This window comes from Salmo trutta, unplaced genomic scaffold (genome assembly GCF_901001165.1).
Source record: "Salmo trutta unplaced genomic scaffold, fSalTru1.1, whole genome shotgun sequence".
NCBI lineage: Eukaryota > Metazoa > Chordata > Actinopteri > Salmoniformes > Salmonidae > Salmo > Salmo trutta.
Genome location: NW_021822992.1, coordinates 2,184,132 through 2,207,688, shown reverse-complemented (window position 1 = coordinate 2,207,688; position 23,557 = coordinate 2,184,132). Strand labels below are relative to the sequence as shown.

Sequence of the window (23,557 nt, the reverse complement as noted above, 5' to 3'; positions counted from 1 at the left end):
GAACTGGACCACTACCAGAACCATGAACACAGCTACCAGGTAAGAACTGGACCACTACCAGAACCATGAATACAGCTACCAGGTAAGAACTGGACCACTACCAGAACCATGAATACAGCTACCAGGTAAGAACTGGACCACTACCAGAACCATGAATACAGCTACCAGGTAAAAACTGGACCACTACCAGAACCATGAACACAGCTACCAGGTAAGAACTGGACCACTACCAGAACCATGAATACAGCTACCAGGTAAAAACTGGACCACTACCAGAACCATGAATACAGCTACCAGGTAAGAACTGGACCACTACCAGAACCATGAACACAGCTACCAGGTAAGAACTGGACCACTACCAGAACCATGAATACAGCTACCAGGTAAGAACTGGACCACTACCAGAACCATGAACACAGCTACCAGGTAAAAACTGGACCACTACCAGAACCATGAATACAGCTACCAGGTAAGAACTGGACCACTACCAGAACCATGAACACAGCTACCAGGTAAGAACTGGACCACTACCAGAACCATGAATACAGCTACCAGGTAAGAACTGGACCACTACCAGAACCATGAATACAGCCACCAGGTAAGAACTGGACCAGTACCAGAACCATGAACACAGCTACCAGGTAAGAACTGGACCAGTACCAGAACCATGAATACAGCTACCAGGTAAGAACTGGACCACTACCAGAACCATGAATACAGCTACCAGGTAAGAACTGGACCAGTACCAGAACCATGAACACAGCTACCAGGTAAGAACTGGACCAGTACCAGAACCATGAATACAGCTATCAGGTAAGAACTGGACCACTACCAGAACCATGAATACAGCTACCAGGTAAGAACTGGACCACTACCAGAACCATGAATACAGCTACCAGGTAAAAACTGGACCACTACCAGAACCATGAATACAGCTACCAGGTAAGAACTGGACCACTACAAGAACCATGAATACAGCTATCAGGTAAGAACTGGACCACTACCAGAACCATGAACACAGCTACCAGGTAAGAACTGGACCACTACCAGAACCATGAACACAGCTACCAGGTAAAAGTGGCTGTGGTGCATTTTTGTAACACTTGCCAGTTTGTATTAGGAAGTCCTGGTGTAGCCCGACACCCTGTCCAGGTAAGTAGGGCAGCGGTGGGTTTGTTTAGCTGTCATGTAGCTTTAGTAAGTCCTGTAGTGGGAACTTTACCTTGACTGTCCTTCTATCTAGCTGGAGCAGCGCCTGTTGAAGACAGCCAAAGACAAGATGGAACAGCTGAGCAGAGCCTTGAGTGGAAGTATGTGGATATTTCTCATGTCAAATGTTTTTCATAGTTTTGTTCAGATAGACATTTCACATAAATAGACCAACACACAGACTACAATCATACAGTGGAGATGTATTAATGACACTCTAAACTACTTGAAATCTATCACTTTTTTTCTCTTCTTCTTCTTCTGAATGTGATATGGTGTGTTTGTGTGTATGAGAGAGGGAGTAATCCTGATCCGTGATCTCTTCTCTCTCAGGAGACGGAGGCCCACCCGACACTACGTTCATTGAAGATGCGGTGCTGGAGCTGCTGAAGACTCGCAGCATACTCAAGTGCTCTTACCCCTACGGCTTCTTCCTGGAGATCAAATCCACCAAGAAAGAGATTTTTGAACTTATGCAGGTACGGACGGATCTGAGAGAAAAAGGTTTCGTATATAAAACATCTGAAATGTCTTGTCAAAAACCTACTTCCTCTTAAACACTGAGGTTTTAAAACGACTTCCTCTCAAACACTGAGGTTTTAAAACGACTTCCTCTCAAACACTGAGGTTTTAAAACGACTTCCTCTCAAACACTGAGGTTTTAAAACGACTTCCTCTCAAACACTGAGGTTTTAAAATAACGGATCTTGTTGTGAAGAACCCTTTTTACTCTCTTCGTTAATGACATCCTCACACGACTGGCCCGTTCATTAGGCGGGATTAGGCGTCCGCCTATGGCGGCAGATTGACGAGCCCTGCTTCCTCACGGTTTAAAACTATACAGCTAAGAGTTACTTTTTCCTCTACAGTTTGTAGACTTTTTGTCTTGCCTCTTCCTGTCTGTGTGTAGACTGACTTGGAGATGGTGACAGAGGACCTAGCTCAGAAAGTCAACCGTCCTTACCTCCGAACTCCCCGTCATAAAATCATCCGAGCGGCCTGTTTGGTGCAGCAGAAGAGACAGGAGTTCCTGGCCTCCGTCGCCCGGGGGGTGGCCCCCAGCGACTCCCCAGAGGCCCCTAGACGCAGGTGGGAATCCCTGACCCCTCACAAACCCTTTCAGTCCCCAAATCAATCAATTGCAATTAAAGGTCACCCCCCAATGCGGGTTCACTCAGAATGTTTTCTTGTGCAGTTGTTGTGTTGTGTTTTCTCTCAGCACTAATTGAATTGTTTTAATAACATAACAGAATAACTGCTATTACGTTGCACTTTTTGTATTTCTAGTTTTGGAGGTGGAACGTGGGACTGGGAGTATTTAGGCTTTGCATCTCCTGAGGTAAGTAAATATCTAGCTAGCTGTTGTAGGTCTGAATATCTAGCTAGCTGTTGTAGGTCTGAATATCTAGCTAGCTGTTGTAGGTCTGAATATCTAGCTAGCTGTCGTAGGTCTGAATATCTAGCTAGCTGTTGTAGGTCTGAATATCTAGCTAGCTGTCGTAGGTCTGAATATCTAGCTAGCTGTCGTAGGTCTGAATATCTAGCTAGCTGTTGTAGGTCTGAATATCTAGCTAGCTGTCGTAGGTCTGAATATCTAGCTAGCTGTTGTAGGTCTGAATATCTAGCTAGCTGTTGTAGGTCTGAATATCGAGCTAGCTGTTGTAGGTCTGAATATCTAGCTAGCTGTTGTTGGTCTGAATATCTAGCTAGCTGCTGTAGGTCTGAATATCTAGCTAGCTGTTGTAGGTCTGAATATCTAGCTAGCTGTTGTAGGTCTGAATATCTAGCTAGCTGTTGTTGGTCTGAATATCTAGCTAGCTGTTGTTGGTCTGAATATCTAGCTAGCTGTTGTTGGTCTGAATATCTAGCTAGCTGTTGTAGGTCTGAATATCGAGCTAACTGTTGTAGGTCTGAATATCGAGCTAGCTGTTGTAGGTCTGAATATCTAGCTAGCTGTTGTAGGTCTGAATATCTAGCTAGCTGTTGTAGGTCTGAATATCTAGCTAGCTGTTGTAGGTCTGAATATCTAGCTAGCTGTTGTAGGTCTGAATATCTAGCTAAATGTCAACAACCTCTGTTAATGTCTAGTTGATCAGTATGTGAGGCTTAATACCTTGTACCGTCATGTGACTATTTGCCTAGTTAAATGAACATTAAATTATTATTGTTATTATTATATATTTTTTAAAATCATGTGACTATTAGGAAGTTAATAGAGCTACTTAATACATCACGTGTCTATCATGTGACTATTTGCCTAGTTAAATGAAGATTAAATTATTTTTATATATATTTTGTGACTATTAGGATGTTGATAGAGCTACTTAATACATCATGCGACTATTAGGAAGTGAATAGAGCTACTTAATACATCATGCGACTATTAGGAAGTGAATAGAGCTACTTAATGCATCATGCGACTATTAGGAAGTGAATAGAGCTACTTAATGCATCATGTGACTTAGGATGTTAATAGAGGTACTTAATACATAATGCGACTATTAGGAAGTGAATAGAGCTACTTAATACATCATGCGACTATTAGGAAGTGAATAGAGCTACTTAATACATCATGCGACTATTAGGAAGTGAATAGAGCTACTTAATACATCATGCGACTATTAGGAAGTGAATAGAGCTACTTAATGCATCATGCGACTATTAGGAAGTGAATAGAGCTACTTAATACATCATGCGACTATTAGGAAGTGAATAGAGCTACTTAATGCATCATGCGACTATTAGGAAGTGAATAGAGCTACTTAATGCATCATGTGACTTAGGATGTTAATAGAGCTACTTAATACATAATGCGACTATTAGGAAGTGAATAGAGCTACTTAATGCATCATGTGACTTAGGATGTTAATAGAGCTACTTAATACATAATGCGACTATTAGGAAGTGAATAGAGCTACTTAATACATCATGTGACTTAGGATGTTAATAGAGCTACTTAATACATCATGCGACTATTAGGAAGTTGGAACTGCTATAGTTATAAATTGCACAATAATTATACATTCATGGCTTTTTTTAAAGGTATTGTTTTCTGTTTATTCAACCCGGCACCCACCCACCCTTCATCCACACAATATTTTATACCCACCCGCCCTGAGGATATAACCGTTGTGGGGCTGCGGGTTATGAGTCGACCCTGTGCATCACTATCAGACAGTGGATGTCTGGAGAATGTGACTCTGTCTCAATGTGTCTTCCTGTGAGTCAGTGTATCCCATGCCCTCGCCTCCTTTAACTGGATTGGATGAGAATATCAGAAGTCCCTCCCTTCTGATCTTCTCATCCAACGGGTTTTTAAAATAGAGGTGAGTAGAGAGGACGTGAGGAGTCAATTGAGATTCTCCCAATGTGTGTGTGTGTGTGTACGTTATGACGTACGACCTGTGACCTGTGACGTCATGGTGTGTCATGTGACTGACCCTACAGGAGTATGCAGAGTTCCAGTACCGGAGGAGACACAGGGATCGTCAGCAGAGGAGACAGAGAGGGGACATTCCCCATCTTGACGACCCTAGCGACAGCACTTTAGGTAATAATGAATCAATAACTAAAAGATACATGGATAGATACTATAGCTTATTCTAGACGCTCACAGTGCCTCAGACTAGCCGTCTCAGTGTTTCAGACTAGCCGTCTCAGTGCTTCAGACTAGCCGTCTCGGTGCTTCAGACTAGCCGTCTCGGTGCTTCAGACTAGCCGTCTCGGTGCTTCAGACTAGCCGTCTCGGTGTTTCAGACTAGCCGTCTCGGTGTTTCAGACTAGCCGTCTCGGCGTTTTAGACTAGCCGTCTCGGCGTTTCAGACTAGCCGTCGCGGTGCTTTAGACTAGCCGTCTCGGTGCTTTAGACTAGCCGTCTCGGTGCTTCAGACTAGCCGTCTCGGTGCTTCAGACTAGCCGTCGCGGTGCTTCAGACTAGCCGTCTCGGCGTTTCAGACTAGCCGTCTCGGCGTTTCAGACTAGCCGTCTCGGCGTTTCAGACTAGCCGTCTCGGCGTTTCAGACTAGCCGTCTCGGCGTTTCAGACTAGCCGTCTCGGCGTTTCAGACTAGCCGTCTCGGCGTTTCAGACTAGCCGTCGCGGCGCTTTAGACTAGCCGTCGCGGTGCTTTAGACTAGCCGTCGCGGTGCTTCAGACTAGCCGTCTCGGCGTTTCAGACTAGCCGTCTCGGCGTTTCAGACTAGCCGTCTCGGCGCTTCAGACTAGCCGTCTCGGCGCTTCAGACTAGCCGTCTCGGCGCTTCAGACTAGCCGTCTCGGCGCTTCAGACTAGCCGTCTCGGCGTTTCAGACTAGCCGTCGCGGGCGCTTCAGACTAGCCGTCGCGGCGTTTCAGACTAGCCGTCTCAGTGAGAGAAAATAAAGATTACATTCAACTGAGACGATACCCAGAGTTTATCCATGATGTTGCACATCGATTTAAGTCAATAAATCCGATGCTGTCAGGGTGTTGTTACGCAGCCTATCGTTCCACTTCCTGTGTGAGAACCGTGAGCACAGGATGTCTGACTTGGCTCTGCTGTACCGTAGCCAAATAGCCTTCCGCCAGCGCCAATTTCCTAATTTAGCTTACCAAAGGTTTAGATAATGTTAGCATGCTAGCTAGCTACCGTGATCGTTGTCTGTGTCAGAGCCCTAGTGGTTATGTTTCTCTCCAGTCCACGGGGAATTCACCCCCACGTTCAGACCCCCAATTCCTGAATATTTATCCCCAATTCCTGAATATTTATCTGTCTGTCTGTCCTCAGCAATAGGCTAGGCCAAGGCTTGTCCGTCTGTCCGCCCTCCCTCCCTCCCTCCCTCCCTCCCTCCCTCCCTCAGCAATAGGCTAGGCCAAGGCTTTTCTCTCTCTCTCTGTCTGTCCGTCCGTCCTCTGGAGCATGAGGTGAGCAGCTGGAACCGGTTTCAGCTGGACATAAACTGAATGTTTTATTGAGTTGTAATTGGCTGAAACAGATGACAACCTCTCTCAGTTCTCATCACATTTACATTACATAACCACACACGTGTTAAATAAACAGAGGACTGGTCCAGTTAGTAAATCTATTTTAATTGCAGATACCCGAGACCCGTGGAAATTATATCATAACCCAATCCGGACCCGCTCGGGTCCTGGGTCGAGATCTCGTAATTTCTGGGTCTACTGGAACCACGAAGACCTCTAGTTCACGCCCCCCAATTCCTGAATATATATTCGGAGGGAACTAAACAGGCATTTCCCCTCTAGGACAGGAATTACGTTGAAATAGGGGCCGCCCTCTGGGTGTGGCTTTAAACAAGCCATCACACTGCCAACTCACATCATCTCACTACCAATGTGTAGCACCCATGTGTTTCCTGGTATCTGTCTATCTGGTATTACTATAGGATATCCAGGTATCTGTCTACCTGGTATTTCTATAGGATATCCAGCTATCTGTCTACCTGGTATTTCTATAGGATATCCAGCTATGACTGGATGTGTTTCCAGGTATCTGTCTACCTGGTATTACTATAGGATATCCAGGTATCTGTCTACCTGGTATTACTATAGGATATCCAGCTATGATTGGATGTGTTTCCAGGTATCTGTCTACCTGGTATTACTATAGGATATCCAGGTATCTGTCTACCTGGTATTATTACTATAGGATATCCAGCTATGACTGGATGTGTTTCCAGGTATCTGTCTACCTGGTATTACTATAGGATATCCAGGTATCTGTCTACCTGGTATTACTATAGGATATCCAGCTATGACTGGATGTGTTTCCAGGTATCTGTCTACCTGGTATTTCTATAGGATATCCAGCTATGACTGGATGTGTTTCCAGGTATCTGTCTACCTGGTATTTCTATAGGATATCCAGCTATGACTGGATTTGTTTTCAGGTATCTGTCTACCTGGTATTACTATAGGATATCCAGCTATGAATGGATGATTCCTACACGTTTCCTAAAAGGCTGATGTGTTTCTGCCCCCCCCCCCCCCCCCCATGGGGTCAGTGTTTTCACTACACGAATGGCTTCGATCCTGGGAAAAAGTTACAAAAGGAATAATCTGTAGCTTTTCCTTCGCTGGGAAGACCTTGAATAGTTTGAGCTGTGAGTTTGTCAGTGTGATTGTTCTGTAACGTTGACTGACTGACTGTGGGGTTTTTTCTTTCTTCATAAAGCAGACACACAGGAAATGGGAGGTGGGAGAAGACGAGGTCCCCCCATGGTGAGTTCAGTGTGTTTTTCATGTCGTCTGTGTATTCGTCTTTACCTCTTATTAAATATAAGACAGATAGTTTATTCGACAGACAAAAAAAATGACGTTGTTGTGTGCCAATGTGAAGTTCAGACTTTCCGATATAAAATGGTTTTATTTCTTACTTTTTATAAAAAATGTCTTTACCGTCTGTCTTCACAGAAATATATCTTGCATCATAACATCACCTTACAAGACATATAAACAGCACCAAAAATCTTAAACAGATGAAATATTTTGTATTCTACAAGGCCTTCGTCCCTTTCCACATGACATGCGTACTTTCCCCCATTCGTTCTGTTTATGTGTTAAACAGGGCTCATTGGATGAGGACGATCCCAACATCCTATTGGCTATCCAGCTGTCACTCCAAGAGTCTGGGTTGGCGATGGCCGGGGACACTCCAGAGTTCTTGTCCAATGAGGCGTCCCTGGGGGCCATCGGCACCTCCCTCCCGTCCAGATTGGACGCGGAGCCCCAGGGGGTGGAGGTGGGGCCCCGGGGAGCCATCAGCAGCTCAGAACTCCTGGAGCTGGAGGATCGTGTCATGAGACTAGGCAACATGGGGACCATCAGCAGCCAGCGCCTGTATGAAGGTGTTCCAGGGGTCTATGCCTTACACCACCACCCATCCCAGCAGCACTACAGCAATCACAATCTCAACACGTTCAGGGAGCCTTCTTCAGGTGAGGCTCTGTTCTCGTCCTCCAGTGATACTACGGACTCCACTACCACCACATCAACAGGGCTCCAGGACCCCTCACACCCCAACACCAACCTGCTGGGCAACATCATGGCCTGGTTCCATGATATGAATCCTCAGAGCATCACCCTCATCCCTTCCTCCACCACCACCACCACCTCCTCGGACACAGACTTCAACACGGCAGCACAGACCACGGCCAACACAGCCTCCGTGGAGGAGGAGGAGGTCCAAGCTGACCTCCACCAGCCCCGTGCCAAGCCCCAGAAAGGTGAGGGCGAGCTGGGGGAAGATGGGGACTGTTTCCCTTTCCTTTCCCAGGGTCTGGAGGAGAAGGAGGCTGAGAGGGAGAGACCCACCCATCTAGACCTTACGGTGGGGTCAGAGGTCATGGCCCCGTCCTGCATGGTGACTACCGGGACAGGGGACAGGGCCGGGGAGAGGCTCGCTGGGGGTAACGTCGTTCACGTAGACACGCCCATGTGTGACTCTGTGACCTCTGACCTTTTGCCTAGCACCAGCTCTTCAGAATGGGAGGAGCAGATACACCTGGTCTGATTGGTGGAAAAATCTAAGTGGGAAGGAGAAGATGCACCTGGTCTGATTTGTGATTGGAGGAAAATTCCCGAGTTGGTGGAGCAAATCCACCTGTTATGACTCTGATTGGAGGAAACATCTGAGTGGGAGGAGCAAACTCTCCTGGTCTGATGGAAGACAGAAGCCTTCAGAGGGGTCAAACCACTGACATGCAGAGAGAGAGAGGACCAATCCTGACTGAGAGGGGACAGTAGCCAGCGATGGTGTTGGGGGAATTTAATCCTGACTTGATTGTAGTGCAGGAGGAGATATATTATGATGGGAGTGTATTTCTCTTTCCAGTGTTTACAAGAACACATCAAACACTTGATAGCTGGTCTATACTGGCATGAGATGCCCTCCCGGGGGAACGACGGACGGAGGACTGGGTGGATTCCTGAAAAGCGGGATGGAAGATGTTTGAATGAGTGTTATTGGTATTATATTACCCACAATGGATATTTGCTGATAAAATGATGAACAAGTTGCTTCTTTCAGATGATCTGTTTTAGATTACAACATGAGGGGATTATAGTGCATTATTATAGTGAATACACTTTGCAGGAGTTTTTGATCTAGTATTTTTTTTGATATTGATGATTAATATTCTTAAGTGTTTTCCGCTGAAGTATACTGTATTGTGTTTGGACTTGGTTCTGAGGGAGGCTGTAATCAGCTGCACAGGAGAGTTCTGAGGGAGTCTGTAATCAGCTGTACAGGAGAGTTCTGAGGGAGGCTGTAATCAGCTGTACAGGAGAGTTCTGAGGGAGGCTGTACAGGATAGTTGTGAGGGAGGCTGTAATCAGCTGTACAGGAGAGCAATGCTGTGCTACCTGCTTCTAGTAGTGTTATTATCCCAATATAACAGTGTACAGTCTGACTGAGCAGAAAAACCTGCTCTCAGTCCCGTCCAGATCTGCCTAATGTATCGCTAAGTTGTTAAGTGTCAAACACTGGCTAACAAAAGCACAGTTTTGTAATCACCAAGTGGACTCCAAAACGAATTGTGCCTGCTCAGATCTATTCCATGTTGTTGTACTGAACCCATTAGAAGACTGTCTGACTGACAGCCTGATGTCAAGTATTCATGAAGATGGACAAGGCTAGTAGCCCTGAAGGGACAATAGAGAGGAACAATCTGCTGCTGTTCACTCCAATAGGAAAATAACAGTAGTTAGAGAAGAATTGTAATCGGATACGTTCTTAGTGTTTTATACCTAATAACGATGTCACTGGTTCATTCTGAACTATTTTAGGGCTTCTTTCTCAGACTTACCCTTTGGTCCTGGACTAAACATCACTTTCAATGGAGATTCTCCCTGCTTTCTAGTCCAGAACTAGGTTTAGGCCTAATGAGGAAACCAGCCCATTATAAAGCTATATATATATATAAACCTATTATGAAAGTTTAAGCCTTGATGGGACTCAGCAACTACAGTAGATGGGTTCAGCGGGTCGTAAAAACGGTTCTCTACGCAATTCATTACAGTGCCTTTTATGTCAATCTTTTAAAATGTATTGCCACATTTTCCTGAGGTCTTACAGTAAGTAATGGTGTGTAGCTACGCTATATATACAAAAGTATGTGGACACCCTTTCAAATTAGTGGATTCGGCTATTTCAGCCACATCTGTTGCTGACAGGTGTATAAAATCGAGCACAAAGCAATGCAAACTCCATAGACAAACATTGGCAGTAGAATGGCCTTACTGAAGAGCTCATTGATGTTCGTGGCACCGTCATAGGATGCCACCTTTCCAACAAGTCAGTTTGTCAAATTTCTGCCCTGTTAAAGCTGCCCTGGTCAACTGTAAGTGCTTTTATTGTGAAGTGGAAACGTCTAGGAGCAACAACGGCTCAGCCGCTAAGTGGTAGGCCACATAAGCTCACAGAATGGGACCACCGAGTGCTGAAGCGCTTGGCGCGTAAAAATTGTCTGTCCTCGGTTGCAACACTCACTACCGAGTTCCAAACTGCCTCTGGAAGCAACGTCAGCACAAGAACTGTTCGTTGGGAGCTTCATGAAATGGGTTTCCGTGGCCGAGCAGCCGCACACAAGCCTAAAATCACCATGCGCAATGCCAAGCGTTGGCTGGAGTGGTGTAAAGATCACCACCATTGGACTCTGGAGCAGTGGAAACACGTTCTCTGGAGTGATGAATCACACTTCACCATCTGGCAGTCTGACGGAGGAATCTGGGTTTGGAGGATGCCAGGAGAACGCTACCTGCCTGAATGCATAGTGCCAACTGTAAAGTTTGGTGGAGGAGGAATAATGGCCTGGGACTGTTTTCATGGTTCGGGCCCCTTAGTTCCAGTGAAGGGAAATCTTAACGCTACAGCATACGACGACATTCTAGATGATTCTGTGCTTCCAACTTTGTGGCAACATTTCCCCGTTCACAAAGTGAGGTCCATACAGAAACGGTTTGTTGAGATCAGTGTGGAAGAACTTGACTGGCCTGCACAGAGCCCTGACCTCAACTCCATCGAACACCTTTGGGATGAATTGGAACGCCGACTGCGAGCCAGGCCTAATCGCCCAACATCAGTGCCCAACCTCACTAATGCTCTTGTGGCTGAATGGAAGAAAGTCCCCTCAGCATTGTTCCAACATCTAGTGGAAAGCCTTCCTAGAAGAGTGGAGACTGTTATAGCAGCAAAGGGGGGGGGGGGGACCAACTCCATATTAATACCCATGTTTTTTGGAATGAGATGTTGGACGGGCAGGTGTCCACATACTTTTGGTCATGTAGTGTACAAACTACAAACACATGTTTATAGAAATTCCACTCACAACAATAACACGTGTTCAAACCGGATACTTTTTGTTAAAGACATTTTTATAATTGGAGCTTCTCTTTAGTGTGATATCAGATTGTTTCCAGAGTGTTTTTATATAATGCATTTATTAATTAATAACTCTGATTTGACCTGATGATATTCAACACTGTTTTACTGGTTTGTTAGTTATTTTGTTGTGGATGGGCTATAGGGGGTTGTTCTTGGATGGACAGACATATCTGTGGGTCGATAACTGAACTACAAGTTTATGACGAGTGTTGACTTTGGAAAGGTATTTGTAAAGTGTATCCTGGATCAGAAAACACAATGCAGGACAGTGGGGGGGGAAAAAAACAGATGTATTTATTTAAATTTAAAGTGTCTTATTACGATTGAAAATAAATATCAAGATATAATGAATAATTCATTTTGAAAAAATAAGATGTATTGATTTGTTGTCTATAAATTATTAGTGAAATATAAATGATATTGATATTTCAAAGTTTCACATTTTGGAATTGATCTTTAGCCAAACTAGTGTGATTTGTATTGAATTAATTGATCTTTTAGCCAAAACTAGTGTGATTTCTATTGAATTAATTGTAAAGTGACTATTGAAACAACTGCTGAAGAAACGTATTGCTGTGAGTGCCGTACACGGAGCTGGTGAACTTGTGGGACTTCAGTCATGTAAATTGGTTGAGTTGTCCTTGATGTAACAGTATGCTGTGCATGAAATGAGTAAAACAGAAAATTATATTGAATTTGGACTTTCTTGGCATTTTACTTCAAAAAATATATTTAAAAGGCAAACATGTTGTAAGCTGTTACATTTTTATTATAAAGTAACTAATCCTTGAAAATAGTATTTGGACTTTCATAGTCTATACTTTCTACATTCCCTCTTTTAAATGAAAAACATACTGTTTTGATGTGTGGCCAATAAACATGGAGTTTTACTACTGGGGTGGAATGTATTTTCTTTCAATACAAAAACATAAAAATCTATATCAATCTTAACCAGTTCTTTCTATGGAGTTTTACTTCTGAGATTGTTATTTTTTATTATAAAACATTCAAAATAAAATGGTCAATTCGACGTCTGCTAATCACGTCAATGTGGAGCTATTTGGAGCCCTCTGCATTGTTACAAAATTTGAGAGACACACGGCGATGATGCGGTACGGACCTCAATTTGGCCTCTGCGTGCCTCCGGAGACTCTGCAATTGCATCACACCATCCATAAGGCGCCACCGACCACATTTTCGGATAAAGCATATATTGTCTCTTAGTCTCTAAGAGCTTTGAAGGCATGATGACTCCTTGCTGTCCCCAGTCCACCTGGCCATGCTGCTGCTCCAGTTTCAACTGTTCTGCCTGCGGCTACGGGACCCTGACCTGTTCACCGGACGTGCTTGTTGCACCCTCGACAACTACAATGATTATTATTATTTGACCATGCTGGTCATTTATGAACATTTTAACATCTTGACCATGTTCTGTTATAATATCCACCCGGCACAGCCAGAAGAGGACTGGCCACCCCTCATAGCCTGGTTCCTCTCTAGGTTTCTTCCTAGGTTTTTGGCCTTTCTAGGGAGTTTTTCCTAGGGAGTTTTTCCTAGCCACCGTGCTTCTTTCACATGCATTGCTTGCTGTTTGGGGTTTTAGGCTGGGTTTCTGTACAGCACTTTGAGATTTCAGCTGATATACGAAGGGCTATATAAATAAATTTGATTTGATTTGAACACCTGGAATGGCAAGACAGCCATTTTCAATTCTTGCCATAGATTTTCAAGCTGATTTAAGTCAAAACTGTAACTAGTCCTCTCGGGAACATTACATGTCGTCATGGTAAACAACTCCTGTGTAGATTTGGCCTTGTGTTTTAGGTTATTCCCCTGCTGAAAGGTAAATATGTCTCCCAGTGTCTGGTGGAAAGCAGACTGAACCAGGTTTTCCTCTTGGATTTTGCCTGCGCTTAACTCTATTCCATTTATCTTTATCCTAAAGATGTAACGTAACAAAATGTGGAAAAAGTCAAAAGGTCTGAATACTTTCCGAATGCATTGTAAATGGCACAGCTGTCAATGTTTTGGTCCTTAAATTAAACTGGTATAATTTTTTTATTCGTCACAATTTTCTTGAACCAATTTTGGTCTTTAATGCAGGGCTGACAGACAAGTTTCTTGCCTTTACCCCCTTCCACTTGCCTCTTCCATTTTTGCGATAATGCTGCAATTAGTTGGTTGTAATTTTGGGTAGAGCAGACATTTCCATATATTGTTGTTAGCTGCGTGTGTGACATAACTCCACCATTCCTATTTATGATGTAATTTACAAAGATTATACGGTTTTTAAAAATGTATTTCCTTAAATATATATTTTTTAAATCAATTAGTATAACTGAATTTAATCATAATATTTGTTGTAATATTTGTTGTCTTTTCTGGTGGATTAAACTGAAATTGCAAACAACTTCATGAGGCTGTGGAGGGATCCAAATTGTGGATTTAAAAGAAATCATGAATCATTAGCATACAATGACACCTTTGTTTTTAAGCCCTGGATTTCTAGCCCCTTGATATTATTGTTGGATCTGATTTTGATGGCCATAATAAAAAGATATGCCGATAGTGAACAACCTTGTTTTTTTTCGTCTCTTTTTTCTCCTCTTGACAGTTGAATACTTTCTAAGAAGTAGCCAATATTTACTATTATACACCTAGGGTTACTATACATAACTTTAACCCATTATATAAGAGATTCTCCTAAATTGAAATATTCCAGGCACTTATATATATAAACTCCAGTTGTACTTTATCATAAGCCTTTTCAAAGTCAGCTATAAATACCAGGCCTGGCTTCCCAGATTTTTCAGTGTTTTATTGTTTCCAGTACTTGTCTTATTTTATCTCCAATGTATCGTCCATGTAAAAAACCTGTCTGATTAGGATGAATAATATCAGACAATACCTTTTTTAAATGTTGCGTTTCATTTTTATTTTAATTAGTAAACATTTCTAAAAACACAATTCCACTTTTGACATTATGGGGTATTGTGTGTAGGCCAGTGACATAAAATTACAATTCAAATTTAAATTCAGAATGTAACACAACAAAATGTGGAAAAAGTGTGAATACTTTCTGAAGGTATTAAGTTGCATAACATGTAATGTCAATATGGTAATTTATACATCAAAGAATACGAAACATGGAAGTGCTTTTCTTTGGCTGAATCGTTGATGCCGATCTACTGTTGGAGCTAGGAACACAAGCATTTCGCTACACTCGCAATAACATCTTCTAAATAGGTATATGTGACCAATACATTTGATTTGATTTATTAAAGGCATTATCCTAATTCCTACTCCACGCTCGTCCCTCCACTACATCAGGGCAGGTGGCTTGTTGCGCTATCTGACGTAAAACAACGTATTACGTTAACGGCTGAGTCCAATGAGTGCCAGTAGCATGGTGAACAGACCGATAATGTCCAGGTACAGGTTGAGAGCAGCGAAGACGTACTCCTCTGGTGAAATGCTGTATTTGTGTTTCCCACCCAGTATGAGCTGGGTGTCCATCACCAGGTACTGGAGACATATACACACATATACACAAATCAGTTTGTTATATTGCTAAATAATATATTACCGTGTAGGTTGTTTCTGACTGTTTACAGAATGAATCATACACATCTTTTTCATTTTAAAAACCCCGCATGGGTGACCATTCCAAAGCTTCTTAAAGATTGTGTATAAAGGACTACATACATTTTTATAGAGATGCCAGCGAACGTGTATTGCTTGGTGGTATGAAGGTGTCCTTGAAAAGGACAGCTTTCTCAACCACCCTAGCCAATGAATGGAATAGCTGGAGGAAGAAGGTTACTTACCAATGAAAATAGCAAGGTTCCCAGGCAAGCATACACAATGTACAGGTACTATGGATTAAAACTAAGTTAGTTTCTGAACAAGTGTAAAACTAAAACTGAAACATGGTCAATGTTCTTCAATCTCCATTTACAATACACAATTTAAAGGGGCAATCTGCGATGGGTACATCCATTTTCGGGCCAGTCAATGCATCCATAGCCTATGAATTTGAGAGTGGTTACATTTGTCCAGACCCATTCTTCAGCTGTTTACCAAAATAGTGGCGGGGATGGCATTGCTACTGTTTATTAAACAGCAGATTGCCTCTTTTGAAATATTTTGTACATACTGGTATACCTGTGAAATGACTGTTGACTTACCTGGGATCGCATGATTCCACACAACAATGCAAAGGATATGAGAGTCCAACAGAACACCCACAAGCCCCCACTGATTAAGGTGAAGTCCCACTATAACAGAAATGAGGGAAGATGGTAGACTGCTTGAAAGCTACATTTTAGTCATTTAGCAGACGCTCTTAATCAGAGCCACTTAGTCAGTGCATTTAATTAACTAAGATACACTATGTGACCAAAAGTATGTGGACACCTGCTCGTCTAACATCTCATTTAAAGATCATGGGCATTAATATGTGTTGAGTTGGTATGAGTTGGTTTCCCCCCTTTGCTGCTATAACAGCCTCCACTCTTCTGGGAAGTCATTAATATGGAGTTCGCCCCCCCCCCCCACCCCCCTTTGCTGCTATAACAGCCTCCTCTCTTCTGGGAAGGCTTTCCACTAGATGGTGGAACATTGCTACGGGGACTTGCTTCCATTCAGCCACAAGAGCATTAGTGAAGTCGGGTACTGATGTTGGGCGATTAGGCCTGGCTCGCAGTCGGCGTTTCAATTCATCCCAAAGGTGTTCAATGGAGTTGAGGTCAGGGCTCTGTGCAGGCCAGTCAAGTTCTTCCACACTGATCTCGACAAACCATTTCTGTATGGACCTCACTTTGTGCACTTGAGCATTGTCATGCTGAAACAGGAAAGGGCCTTCCCCAAACTTTTGCCACAAAGTTGGAAGCACAGAATCATCTAGAATTTCATTGTATGCTGTAGCGTTAAGCCCGAACCATGAAAAACAGCCCTAGACCATTATTCCTCCTCAACCAAACTATACAGTTGGCACTATGCATTGGGGCAAGGTAGCGTTCTCCTGGCATCCTCCAAACCCAGATTACTCTGTCAGACTGCCAGATGGTGAAGCGTGATTCATTACTCCAGAGAACGTGTTTCCACTGCTCCAGAGTCCAATGGCGGTGAGCTTTACACCACTCCACCACACCACCACGCTTGGCATTACGCATGGTGATCTTAGGCTTGTGTGCGGCTGCTCGGCCATGGAAACCCATTTCATGAAGCTCCCAATGAACAGTTATTGTGCTGACGTTGCTTCCAGAGGCAGTTTGGAACTCGGTAGTGAGTGTTGCCACCGAGGACAGATGATTTTTACGCGCTTCAGCACTCGGCGGTCCCGTTCTGTGAGTTTGTGTGGCCTACCACTTCGCGGCTGAGCCGTTGTTGCTCCTAGAAGTTTCCACTTCACAGCACTTACAGTTGACCCGGGGCAGCTCTGAAGCATGAAAGCATGAACTTTCTAAAGCACAAACTGTCTAAAGCATGCGTCAAAACCAGCTTGGGCTAGTTTGCTATATTATTGCAAATGTTTTTGTGACAAAACCATCGGTAGAGTTGAAAATGCATGGAAACCCATTTAACTTAGATTGTTTTGTCCGGTACATGGGAACTTTGCCGCAATAGTGTTTTTTTATGGGCCATACCTCATCACACACTGCCTTTTTCCCTAAAACAAGTCAGTTTGACGGAAACACCCCTCTGATGGGAAAAATGAGCAATAATTCCATATCCTTGAATTCTCATGTCCTGTCTCCTCACCTCCTTCTCAAAACCCATTGGATGAAAAGGTCAGAGCTCCCTCCCTTCTGACCTTTTCATCCAATGGGTTTTGAGAAGGAGAGACCTTTGACCTTGTCATCCAATAGGTTTTGAGAAGGAGGTGAGGAGAGAGGACGTGGCGAATCAAGGAAATGCTATTGAGATTCTCCCCATTTTGAAGTAGTAATTTGAATTCCATTCAGGTCATCAGGAGGGGTCAGCCAATGATTTAAACTCCTCAGCAAACATTCCATAACTGCAGTAAATCAGTAAATCACCAACCTGGCTTTATACCTGATCAGACTGTACACACTCTAGGTGGCAGTAAATCACCAACCTGACTTTATACCTGTTCAGACTGTACACACTCTAGGTGGCAGTAAATCACCAACCTGACTTTATACCTGATCAGACTGTACACACTCTAGGTGGCAGTAAATCACCAACCTGACTTTATACCTGATCAGACTGTACACACTCTAGGTGGCAGTAAATCACCAACCTGACTTTATACCTGATCAGACTGTACACACTGCAGCACAGTAGATGGTGGTATGCAGTGTGTTATTGTTTCTTCATAGATTACCAGTACACTCACAAGTTGAAGGAGAGGAAATGGACTACTTTAAAATGGAGATAGCCACAATGGCGCTGCCCATGCTTTCACAGAACACGTTCATTACAAGGATTTCAGGTGTGCCATCTTTCTATATCTAAGGGAGAGGACGTACTCTGGACTGCATGGCGAAGACACTCAGGGCCAGGGAGACCAGTGCTGTGGCACCCACAGCCCACATAACAGCTTCCGCCTCATAGAACCTGCAACACAAACCAAACTCTCATCTTTCACTGAAATAGGGTTGCAACAGTTCTGTAACTTTCCCCCAAATTCCCGAGGCTTTTACAGAAATCCTGGTTGGACGATACCCCCGGAATTGGGAGGGAATAAGAAGGAAAGCAGGAATTCTCCAACCACGATTTCTGGAAAACTTCCACATTTTGGGAAAGTTACTGGAGTTTATCAACCCTATACTGAAATATCACTGGATCTGTTAGAGTCAGAGTTTATCAACCCTACACTGAAATATCACTGGATCTGTTAGAGTCAGAGTTTATCAACCCTACACTGAAATATCACTGGATTTATTAGAGTCAGAGTTTATCAACCCTACACTGAAATATCACTGGATCTATTAGAGTCAGAGTTTATCAACCCTACACTGAAATATCACTGGATCTGTTAGAGTCAGAGTTTATCAACCCTACACTGAAATATCACTGGATAGATTAGAGTCAGAGTTTATCAACCCTACACTGAAATATCACTGGATCTATTAGAGTCAGGGCTTATCAACCCTACACTGAAATATCACTGGATAGATTAGAGTCAGAGTTTATCAACCCTACACTGAAATATCACTGGATCTGTTAGAGTCAGAGTTTATCAACCCTACACTGAAATATCACTGGATTTATTAGAGTCAGAGTTTATCAACCCTACACTGAAAAATCACTGTATCTATTAGAGTCAGAGTTTATCAACCCTACACTGAAATATCACTGGATCTGTTCGAGTCAGAGTTTATCAAACCTACACTGAAATATCACTGGATTTATTAGAGTCAGAGTTTATCAACCCTACACTGAAATATCACTGCATAGATTAGAGTCAGAGTTTATCAACCCTACACTGAAATATCACTGGATCTATTAGAGTCAGAGTTTATCAACCCTACACTGAAATATCACTGGATTTATTAGAGTCAGAGTTTATCAACCCTACACTGAAATGTCACTGGATAGATTAGAGTCAGAGTTTATCAACCCTACACTGAAATATCACTGGATATATTAGAGTCGGGTTTCCTTTGGAGGAAACTTTTATACTGCAAACCTCCCATGGAGGAATGGTTTAGACATACATTTATACTGCAAACCTCCCATGGAGGAATGGATTAGACATAAATGTATATTACAAACCTCCATGGAGGAATAGTTTAGAAATAAACTCATACTGCAAACCCGCGTGTGCATGACTGACATGCTGGTTTGTAAAGGATTTAGTCTATCCAGCAGAGGTCAAGTACATCAGGGTCACTCCAGAGGCATACAGTACTCACACAGTCATAGAGCCCAGCAGTAGACCTTCTGCAATGGTCTACACAGAAAAATAACACAGAAAAATAACACAGAAAAATAACACAAAGGTCAGACAATACAACTAACGTGTTTTCATTTAATTGATGCCTTTTTGGAATTGATACTTACAAACAGTCCCAAGGCTAGGAAATTGAACGGGACCTTCCGACGTATATTGACACAACAGGACAAGGCAATGATGATGACAAGCACCACTGCCCTGTTCAGGAAACAACAGTACAATATATCAATACAATATAGTACAATCACAGAGCTTAATATCAAGGTCTTCATGTGGGGTTAATTTGTCCACTGTTTAGATATCAGGGCCTGTATTCATAAAGTGACTCAGAGTCGGAGTGCTGATTTGGCATCAGGTCCAATGTCCATGTCATGGCATTCACTATGACTGTGAGAGACAATTTACGTATTTACCTGAATTATTTGATATGAATTGTTAACCATTAATATTTAAGTAGTAGTAAGACATTTCTGTCCTGCTAGTGTCTCTGTTTTTATGGTCTCCACTCTAGCTTCCTGCAGCTAATCTGGGCGTATAGTCACTATCGATGGCTTGAGCTGACAAATGAGTTAAAAACTGCATTACCTAGACAAGAATGTGTTTTACTAGAGATAGCTTAGTAGAACAATCCCTCATTATCTCAAAATCATCCTTGCATCTGGGAAACTAAGCCAGGGTGGGGTTATGACAACAACCCTGTGCAGATAACGACCGGATGAACCCAGAGTGGATTATGATGCTCCTTGGTCTGCATGGGAGGGGTTGAACCAACCATGACTAAGCATTCTTAGTGTCAGTTGTATAAAGAACTCTTCATTTGTGTAAAGGTTAGGATACTCGGCCCAATACTCAACGGTGTTGGGCCGACCAGCCTCATTATTACAATAATCAATCGATATCGAATAAAGATGATTTGTTTGAAGAAATTACAAAGTTCTCTCTCACTTGATTAGAATATTCCACATTCATGATCTAAAAGACCAATCAGATCCTAGGTCAGCACTCCTGCTGTGAGAAGGTTTCTGAATACTGGCCCGGGACTCTCTGTAGAATTCAGTGGATGTCGTGGCATTACTTACATCATGCAAAAAGAAAACCAGTAGGTGTTCATAGACCAGACCCTCAGAGCCTCCCTACGATTACAGAAGACAACTCATCTCTTTGTTTTATACACTTCTTGTAGGTACATTATAAAGCTGTGGTATTGTGGAGTTAAACAAAAAATGTAACATTGAATCTAACAGGAACTGCTTTCAACACTTCAAAGTGTTGGACAACTTAAAGTGTTGAAGTCTTAAAGTGTTGAAGTGGTTTAGGTGTTAAAGTTTTAATGTTGGGTAACACTTAAAGTGTTGTAGTGTTAAACATGTTAATGTTAAGTAACAAAGTGTTGAAGTTTTAATGTTGGGTAACACTTAAAGTGCCTCACCAATACAGAAAGGCGCAGATGATCCCAAAGGTGACTAGAAGCTGAATCATCAGAGTCAGGTACACCTTCTTTATAAAGCCTGTGGAAACAAATCCCTTAACTGTAACCAGGTGTTTACAATGGGCCCACTGAGTCAGGTATACCTTCTTTATAAAGCCTGTGGAAACAAATCCCTTAACTGTAACCAGGTGTTTACAATGGGCCCACTGAGTCAGGTATACCTTCTTTATAAAGCCTGTGGAAACAAATCCCTTAACTGTAACCAGGTGTTTACAATGGGCCCACTGAGTCAGGTACACCTTCTTTATAAAGCCTGTGGAAACAAATCCCTTAACTGTAACCAGGTGTTTACAATGGGCCCACTGAGTCAGGTACACCTTCTTTATAAAGCCTGTGGAAACAAATCCCTTAACTGTAACCAGGTGTTTACAATGGGCCCACTGAGTCAGGTATACCTTCTTTATAAAGCCTGTGGAAACAAATCCCTTAACTGTAACCAGGTGTTTACAATGGGCCCACTGAGTCAGGTACACCTTCTTTATAAAGTCGGTGGAAACAAATCCCTTAACTGTAACCAGGTGTTTACAATGGGCCCACTGAGTCAGGTACACCTTCTTTATAAAGCCTGTGGAAACAAATCCCTTAACTGTAACCAGGTGTTTACCGTGGGCCCACTGAGTCAGGTACACCTTCTTTATAAAGCCTGTGGAAACAAATCCCTTAACTGTAACCAGGTGTTTACCGTGGGCCCACTAGTTAACTTCAGGGCAATAAGACAGAACACAGCAGTAAGGCTGCTTTCACCACAACGCTTGTTTATTCAATGGCGTCAGGGGCCGTGTGTATCAAGCAGTAGGGTTGCTGATCTAGGATCAGGTTTCCCCTGTCCACACAATCGTATTAATTATGATCTTAAAGGGAAAACTGATCCTAAATCAGCACTCTTACTCGGAGAGGATTGATGCGGCTCCAGATCATCATGATACAAAGACACCAACCCCCAAAAAACCCCTGTGTCCGAGTCTCAAATGGCCCCCTATTCCCTATGTAGTGCACTACTTTTCAACAGAACCCTATGGGCGCTGGTCAAAAGTAGTGCACTACATAGCAAACAGGGTACCATTTCAGACGTAGGCACTGACTAACCTCTTCTTATAGCTTGATCATCAAAGCAGCCGGTGTCCTCCAGCCCGGTGGAATAGTCAGGTGGTAGTGGAGCCCATTGTTGTTGCTGGTCCTCGGGAAGACCCTGACCCATGTCGTCATACTGACCCGCTGGAGAGACCACCGCTATGTTGCCAGGACCAACGTTCAGACCATAGTGGGGAGAACTGTAGTTCTGTTGACCATAGGTGTTCTGTTGACCATAGGTGTTCTGTTGACCATCGGTGTTCTGTTGACCATAGGTGTTCTGTTGGCCATAGGTGTTCTGTTGGCCATCGGTGTTCTGTTGACCATAGGTGTTCTGTTGGCCATAGGGGTTCTGTTGGCCATCGGTGTTCTGTTGACCATAGGTGTTCTGTTGGCCATAGGTGTTCTGTTGACCATCGGTGTTCTGTTGACCATAGGTGTTCTGTTGGCCATAGGTGTTCTGTTGACCATAGGTGTTCTGTTGACCATAGTCCTGAGAGTAGGGCGATGGAGGTTGGGCTTCACTGCTTCTTTTCGATTGATCCATGTTTACCCTCCAAAAAGATGTCTGTCAGGTAATAAGTCCTAATCGTTCACACACAGAGAAATATACCTGCGTCATTAACTGGCAATAAACCTTCCTCTTCCTTTCACTGTCCTGATAGACACAAGATCCTGTTGAATGATCCGTGAAATGGAGAGAAAAGCACTAGCAATCGTAGCAGAATTATGAACTACAAAGATATAAAATATATTCCTATTTCATCTAAAAAATACAATTATATTTGTAAATCATTTAGGTAAAATCCAACTGTAAATTTTCCCCTGTCATTGTGGAATAACCCACCGTTGTTGATAAGGAACCTTTATTTAAACCAGGCAAGTCAGTTACTGACATACATCATACATGTAATATACAACAGCAGTTGGCGTAACAAATAATTTAATAAACACATTGATTGTCTTATAATTCTACCCTCAGATCTACTCACCTTACCTCTTACACAGGGCTCCGGTCGTTCTCTTCCTGTAACAGTCCCTCCAGGGCAAAGTCTACCTGTAATCAGTTGGCTTGCATCCTAAATGGAGACCTAATTCACCTAATCCCTATGTGGTGCACTACTACACAGGGAAGAAGTTACCATTTGGGACGTAACCATGGTTTCTCCAGAGACAGGACTTTGCTTTCAGCGTTAGGAAAGGTTAGGGTTAAAGGGTTAGCTAAGATGCTAAGTAGTTGCAAAAATGCTAAAATTGTCCGTGAGGCGATTTGAATACGCCACCTATGATTTGTTATACGCCCACCAATCCACCCCGAACAACCACCGTCCTTTAGGTTCTGCCTTAAGTAACCTTCAGTCTTATGTAACAGTACCATACGTAACATATCACGCTAATTTGAGTGTCACCGGATTTACGATAAATATGTTACGTCTAGTCTGTGAGACCAGGCTGATAATTCATTCATGTGAAGAGGACATTACA

At 43.0% G+C, this 23,557-nt stretch overlaps 2 protein-coding genes across 7 annotated transcripts in view; one reads left to right on the top strand and one right to left on the bottom strand.

Annotated features, from left to right (window-relative positions):
• The window catches only part of LOC115187928 (ankyrin repeat and IBR domain-containing protein 1), a 56,729-nt gene extending 47,434 nt beyond the window's left edge, over positions 1 to 9,295 (top strand). For 2 of the 3 annotated variants that reach the window (XM_029746996.1, XM_029746997.1), the window contains exons 14-20: positions 1,244 to 1,310; positions 1,543 to 1,688; positions 2,120 to 2,298; positions 2,497 to 2,548; positions 4,657 to 4,759; positions 7,380 to 7,426; positions 7,773 to 9,295. In XM_029746996.1, coding sequence (XP_029602856.1) covers positions 1,244 to 1,310; positions 1,543 to 1,688; positions 2,120 to 2,298; positions 2,497 to 2,548; positions 4,657 to 4,759; positions 7,380 to 7,426; positions 7,773 to 8,717 — 1,539 coding nt within the window. In that variant the 3' untranslated portion in view covers positions 8,718 to 9,295. The remainder of the gene's footprint in view (positions 1 to 1,243; positions 1,311 to 1,542; positions 1,689 to 2,119; positions 2,299 to 2,496; positions 2,549 to 4,656; positions 4,760 to 7,379; positions 7,427 to 7,772) is intronic. The other variant, XM_029746998.1, reaches the window with a different exon arrangement.
• The window catches only part of zgc:110410 (LFG_like domain-containing protein), a 345,300-nt gene extending 322,146 nt beyond the window's left edge, over positions 1 to 23,154 (bottom strand). Inside the window, exons 1-10 of one of the 4 annotated variants that reach the window (XM_029747009.1) lie at positions 23,065 to 23,143; positions 22,088 to 22,657; positions 20,942 to 21,020; positions 20,592 to 20,645; positions 19,620 to 19,710; positions 19,472 to 19,509; positions 18,083 to 18,170; positions 15,776 to 15,865; positions 15,416 to 15,463; positions 14,547 to 15,113 (exon numbers count right to left, since the gene is read on the bottom strand). In XM_029747009.1, the coding sequence (XP_029602869.1) occupies positions 14,964 to 15,113; positions 15,416 to 15,463; positions 15,776 to 15,865; positions 18,083 to 18,170; positions 19,472 to 19,509; positions 19,620 to 19,710; positions 20,592 to 20,645; positions 20,942 to 21,020; positions 22,088 to 22,619 (1,170 nt within the window). In that variant the 5' untranslated portion in view covers positions 22,620 to 22,657; positions 23,065 to 23,143 and the 3' untranslated portion in view covers positions 14,547 to 14,963. Of the gene's footprint in view, positions 1 to 14,546; positions 15,114 to 15,293; positions 15,394 to 15,415; positions 15,464 to 15,775; positions 15,866 to 18,082; positions 18,171 to 19,471; positions 19,510 to 19,619; positions 19,711 to 20,591; positions 20,646 to 20,941; positions 21,021 to 22,087; positions 22,658 to 23,064 lie in introns of those variants that run through there. The other 3 variants (XM_029747010.1, XM_029747008.1, XM_029747007.1) reach the window with 3 other exon arrangements.
• Between the last annotated feature and the right edge of the window lie 403 nt (positions 23,155 to 23,557).